Source organism: Sinocyclocheilus anshuiensis, unplaced genomic scaffold, assembly GCF_001515605.1.
Source record: "Sinocyclocheilus anshuiensis isolate Anshui unplaced genomic scaffold, SAMN03320099.WGS_v1.1 scaffold274, whole genome shotgun sequence".
Lineage (NCBI taxonomy): Eukaryota > Metazoa > Chordata > Actinopteri > Cypriniformes > Cyprinidae > Sinocyclocheilus > Sinocyclocheilus anshuiensis.
Window position 1 is genome coordinate 2,174,035 of NW_015547698.1, and position 6,519 is coordinate 2,180,553.

Consider the following 6,519-nt stretch of genomic DNA (forward strand, 5'->3'; position numbering starts at 1 on the left):
TAAGGAAAATATTCGCTGAGTTTCGGTTCATTTTTGTGAAGCGCTCCTGTTCAAAACCCGAGACGGCAAGCGGATCCTGTTTGTTTTTGTTTTTGTTTTTTTTATTTTACAAAAGCACGAAGTTTTCTTGATATTGTGAGTGCACACAAATAAAAATAGACCCTTTACAGTTCCGAACAATGTATTATTCTTACCTGTATGAGCAACAATGACGGCGTATTTAATTTTTTTCCACTGATGTCCTGAAGCGCGCTTCAGCTTCCACTCTCCACACAAACGATTGGATATGCGCCTAACAGCGCACATTTATATAGGTTAAAATGTTTAAACTAACATTGTGATGTGCTTTAAGTAGGCCTATTTTATATCTATAGATTTTATTTTCGGCAAGTCGTAATTTCAACATCGTCTGACATTGTCTCATATGATGCTCATAAGTTTCTGCATATTGCGTTAATATCTGATAACACCAAATCAGTAAAAAAATTAAAATTGCACTACGAAAGATCTCCATGATTATGCACTTCCTGTTTTTCCCTGCTTGAGAATTTCTGTCCAATGAGTGGATGACCTTAGCACACGTGTGGTTTTGTTTAGAATTTCTGGTTCACTTGCAAAAAGGGCAGTGTGAAAGCGAACCGCACCAAACTAAAAAAATCAACATTGTATTTGGTCCGGACCAAAGCAAGTGAACTAGCGGACTTTCCTGGTGTGAATACACCCTTAGTAATATCTGATTGTCTCCGTCTATCTGCAGACACTTGACTCTGTCTCAGAGTGACATGGCCGCACTGACCGGAGGAAAAGGTTTCCCCTTCCTGTTCCAGCACATCAGAGACAGCATCAACATCCGACAGACTTGCAACCTCATATTCAGCCTCTGCAGATACAACAACCGCCTGGCTGAACATGTAAGACGCACGCTAGCTACGCACGTAGTGTATCTCAGTGTCCTTCATGTATTTCTAAGAATGCAAACAATTATATCAAACTATAACATAACTTCTCATGGTTTGTGTTCTTCTGCTGGTATAGATCGTGTCAATGCTGTTCACCTCCATCGCTAAACTGACTCCAGAGGTAAGAACAACTCTACTACTATTATTGATTCATTATTTGATTGTTCCACACACTAACTAACATTTTGTGCATGCCTATCAGGCGGCAAATCCGTTCTTCAAGCTGCTGACGATGCTGATGGAGTTTGCTGCAGGTCCTCCGGGAATGCCCTCGTTTGCGTCCTACATCCTGCAGAGGATCTGGGAGGTAAATCGGCTCACAGACAGCCCCATCACTCTTACACTTTCTCACTTCTTCACTGAAATGTTGCTTCACATGTGAGTTTTGTGTCAGTGATGTTTGGAGAGCTTCATACGCTGATGTTCTGATCTCTGTCTGTCAGGTGATCGAGTATAACCCGTCTCAGTGTTTGGACTGGTTGGCCGTTCAGACTCCGCGTAATAAGCTGGCTCACAGCTGGGTCCTGCAGAACATGGAGAACTGGGTGGAGAGGTTTCTGCTGGCGCACAACTACCCACGAGTCCGAACATGTAAGAACACACAAAATCTACACACACACATGCATTAAATTGACCAAAAATATTAACTGTTTTCAACACGTATAATAATAATAAATGGTTCTTGCGCAGCAAATCAGCATTTTAGAATGATTTCTGAAGGATCATGTGACACTGATGCTGAAAATTCAGCTTTGATAACAGGAATAAATTACATTTTAAAATACTGTATATTTACATAGAAAACAGCTATTTTAAATTGTAATAAGATTTCACAATATTACTGTATTTTTGATCAAATAAATGCAGCCTTGGTGAGCAGAAGAGACTTCTTTCAAAAACATTAAAAATCTTACTGACCCCAAACCAGTGTTATTTTAAAATTATTGATATTATATTATAGTTTTTGTTAATATTTTAAGTTAGATTTTTTTAAATATTTTCTTTTTTCATTTTAGTTTTAAACATTTTATTGTGTATTGATATTTGTATTGGTTTTTTTTTTTCTTTTAAATGTCAATTTAGTTTTTATTAAGTTTAATTTATTCGTTTTACTTAATTTAGTATTTTAACTAAAACTAAATGAAAATGAGTACTGTTGCTTTGGCAACTAGCTGAAATAAGTCATTCATGTATTTTATTTTATTTCGTGCAACTAAAATGTTTTATTTTTTATTGTTTTACTTTATGATAATAACGCTGGCCCAGACTTTTGAACTGTAGTGTATATATGAATACACACATGATAATAGCATCAAGAACTACACACATGCTTAAAAATATCTGAATGGATAACATTTAGGTGTCCAAACAAACATCTACAACATGAATAGCTAATCTTATTTTTATTTTGCCTGGTAAAATGTCAGATTGTACATTATTTTGTGACATATAATAAATCTCTCTCTCAGCTGCGGCGTATCTGCTGGTGTCTCTCATCCCGAGCAACTCCTTCCGTCAGATGTTCCGCTCCACACGCTCTCTTCACATCCCCACGCGGGACCTCCCACTGAGTCCCGACACCACCGTGGTTCTGCACCAGGTCTACAACCTGCTGCTGGGCCTGCTGGGCCGGGCCAAGCTCTACGTGGACGTGCCGGTGCATGGGACCACCAAACTGGTGCAGTACTTCAGCTTCATGACCTACTGCCTCATCTCCAAAACCGAGAAGCTCATGTTCTCCAGCTACTTCATGGACCTCTGGAACCTCTTCCAGGTACTTCACGTGCAGACGAAAGCATGTCTAGGTGCTCATATGATGCATATTTGAGCTCTCATGTGTCTCTCTCGATCTCACAGCCTAAGTTATCAGAGCCAGCCATCGCCACGAATCACAACAAGCAAGCGCTTCTGTCCTTCTGGTATAACGTCTGCATGGACTGCAGCGAGAACGTGCGTCTCATCGTCCAAAACCCAGTCGTCACAAAAAACATCGCCTTTAACTACATCCTAGCCGATCACGATGATCAGGAGGTGGTGCTGTTCAACCGCGGGATGCTGCCGGCGTATTACGCCATCCTGCGCATGTGCTGTGAGCAGTCGCCCACCTTCACCCGCCAGCTGGCCTCACACCAGAACATACAGTGGGCCTTCAAAAACCTCACGCCCCACGCCAGCCAGTACCCAGGGGTGAGCACAACATCCTCTGTCCTTCACTTCAGCAGTTTCTGAACCAGTTACCAAAGTTATTACAAGAAATATGACCAAACACATATTTGTCTTTCATTTATATGATAGTTTATCAGTAACTACACCACCATTCAAAAGTGTAAGATTTTTAGATGTTTTTGAAAGAAGTGTCTTCTGCTCACCAGGCTGCATTTATTTGATCAAAAATACAGTAAAAATAGTAATATTGTGAAATCTTATTACAATTAAAAATAGCTGTTTTCTATGGTAATATATTTTAAAATGTAATTTATTCCTGTGATATTAAAGCTGAATTTTCAGCATCATTACTCCAGTCTTCAGTGTCACATGATCCTTCAGAAATCACTCTAATATGCTGATTTGCGGCTCAAGAAACATTTCTGATTATCAGTGATAAAAAGAGTTGAGCTGCTTTAATATTTTTGTGGAAACTGTGATGCATGTTTCAGGATACTTTAAATAGAAAGATCAAAAGAACAGCATTTATTGAAAGAAATGTTTTTTTACATTATAAATGGCTTTACTGTCACTTCATCCATTATCATTATTTATTATGCATTTTTTAATTTATATATTTGTTATGTTTATGTACTTTTGTTGTTTAAATAATGTTTATTGCTAGAAAAATAAAATCTGCATTTAAACAACATTCCCAAATTTTGATAACAGGTTTGTTATTAATCTCATATTAATAAAATTAATAAAATAATGCCTATAATAATGCTGCATTTAGTTTGATCTCAAGTTATAAACAACATTTTCAGAGAGTTAAGCATTTCAGTAAACATTTTGTTTATTAATAGTATTTTGTTGAGGTTCAAGCCATGTTTTCACAACATGTGCCTCCTGTTTCTGTCTGAGGGAATATGATGTCTGAATTTAAGTTTCAGCTGTTCAGGTTCATTCAGATCAAGCAAATAACAGCATGTTTTTTCTTTCTCTGCAGGCGGTGGAGGAGTTGTTTAACCTGATGCAGTTGTTTGTGGCTCAGAGGCCTGATATGAGAGAGGAAGAGCTGGAGGACGTAAAGCAGTTCAAGAAGACCACCATCAGCTGTTACCTGCGCTGTCTGGACGGACGCTCCTGCTGGACCACTCTCATCAGGTACACACACACACTCCTTCAAATCTGAGTATTTATTTTACAAGACGGAGCCATTTTCATTCATACTAAACTCTTTGTGTACTCTCAGTGCCTTCCGTATTCTGCTGGAGAACGATGAGGACAGACTGCTAGTGGTGTTCAACAGAGGCCTCATCCTCATGACTGAGGTATCCATACTCTCACTCTTTTCATGCATCTTCACATTTTAATGGACTGTCCTGTAGAATTAAATATCTCTGTGTCTGCAGTCCTTCAACACCCTGCACATGATGTACCATGAGGCTACTGCGTGTCATGTGACCGGAGATCTAGTGGAGCTGCTGTCCATCTTCCTGTCTGTTTTAAAGGCAACGCGACCCTACTTACAGCGCAAAGGTACTACATTACCCACAATACACCACACATTTCACATGGAGGTTATGATTACCCGTAATGCACCTTAAATAAATAACTCCAGAGTTCTTCATTACTCATGCACTGTAACATTCAATACAGAAGTACTTTATTACCCATAATGCACCTGAATAATCAATGCTAAAGTACCCCATTACCCATAATACACCTTACCTTGCAATACAAAACTACTCATTACCCATAATACACCTTCATGTACAGTGCAAGTACTCAGTACCCAAAATGCACCTTGCAATGCCACGCAAAAGTACTTATTTACCCAAAATACACCTAAATGTGCAGTGCAAAACTACTCATAATGTGCATTTATCATGCAATGCAAAAGTACTCTATTAGCCTTAATGTACCATAACCTGCAATACAAAACAACTCATTGCCCATAATCCACCATAACGTGCAGTACAAAAACTACACATTACCCATAATGCACCTATAGAATTAATACTAAAGTACCCATTACCCACAGTGCACCTCATGCAACACAAAAGTTCCCCATTATCATGCAATTTAGCATGCAATGCAAAAGTACTACATTACCCATAATGCACCATAATGTGCAGTACAAAAACTACACATTACCCATAATGCACCTATAGAATTAATACTAAAATACCCATTACCCACAATGCACTTCATGCAACACAAAAGTACCCCATTATCATGCAATTTAGCATGCAATGCAAAAGTACTTGTTAGCCCTAATACAGCTTAATCTGCAGTTTAAAAGTACTCATTACCCATAATGCACCTGAAAAATCAATACTAAAGTTCCCCATAACCCATAATGCACCTTATGCATTACAAAAGTATTTACCCATAATACACCTAATTGTGGAACACAAAAGTACTCCATTATCATAATTCAATATATCATGCAATGCAAAAGTACTCATTACCCATAATACACCTAAAGAATCAATTCTGAAGTACCCCATTACCCTTAATGTGCCTTATGAAATACAAATAGTTCTCAGTTACCCATAATGTACATGCACTGTAATCTCAGTCACTGCTCATTTGTGCATGTCTGTAGATGTGAAGCAGGCGTTGATCCAGTGGCAGGAGAGGATTGATTTTGCTCATAAGCTGCTGACGCTGCTGAACTCTTACAGCCCACCGGAGCTGCGTAACGCCTGTCTGGGTGAGTCACCACATCCACGAACCAGATTTCAGATAAACCGAAGTAGCAGATGAACGTGATCTGAATGTGCATCTTTATCATTCTCAGATGTGCTGAAGGAGCTGGTGCTCTTGAGTCCTCATGACTTTCTGCACACGCTCGTGCCCTTCCTGCAGCACAACCACTGCACTTACCACCACAGCAACATCCCCAGTGAGTCCCGCCAAACCCTTCATACACACAGCACTGATCATCATCATCACGATCACCGTGATCTCTAACACTGTCTGTGTGTGTTTGCAGTGTCGTTTGGCCCGTATCTGCCCTGTAGAGAGAATATCAAGCTGATGGGCGGAAAGAACAACATTCGACCTCCCAGACCGGAGCTCAACATGTGCCTGCTGCCCTCGATGGTGGAGACCAGTAAGGTGTGTATGAGACCAGCGCATGAATCCTGTCACACGCTGAGCTTGAGTTATTCATCGAGTGCGTTTTGTGTTTCCTGTAGGGTAAAGATGAGGTGTATGACAGGATGTTGTTGGACTACTTCCTGTCGTATCATCAGTTCATTCACCTGCTCTGCAGAGTTGCCATCAACTGTGAGAAGTTCACTGAGACTCTGGTGAAACTCAGTAAGGATGCTTCACTCTTGAAAGCTCTGTTTGACTATGTGTTTGTGTGTGTGTGTGTGTGTGTGTGTGTGTGTGTGTGTGT

At 39.8% G+C, this 6,519-nt stretch overlaps 1 protein-coding gene across 1 annotated transcript in view; it reads left to right on the forward strand.

Moving 5' to 3' along the window:
- The window catches only part of LOC107703713 (ubiquitin carboxyl-terminal hydrolase 34-like), a 52,480-nt gene that overhangs the window by 41,094 nt on the left and 4,867 nt on the right, over positions 1-6,519 (forward strand). The window contains 13 exon segments of the mRNA XM_016506427.1: positions 758-911; positions 1,036-1,080; positions 1,162-1,266; positions 1,403-1,550; positions 2,429-2,733; positions 2,817-3,146; positions 4,114-4,271; positions 4,360-4,438; positions 4,520-4,646; positions 5,719-5,826; positions 5,914-6,018; positions 6,109-6,233; positions 6,314-6,437. Of these exon segments, the coding sequence (XP_016361913.1) occupies positions 758-911; positions 1,036-1,080; positions 1,162-1,266; positions 1,403-1,550; positions 2,429-2,733; positions 2,817-3,146; positions 4,114-4,271; positions 4,360-4,438; positions 4,520-4,646; positions 5,719-5,826; positions 5,914-6,018; positions 6,109-6,233; positions 6,314-6,437 (1,913 nt within the window).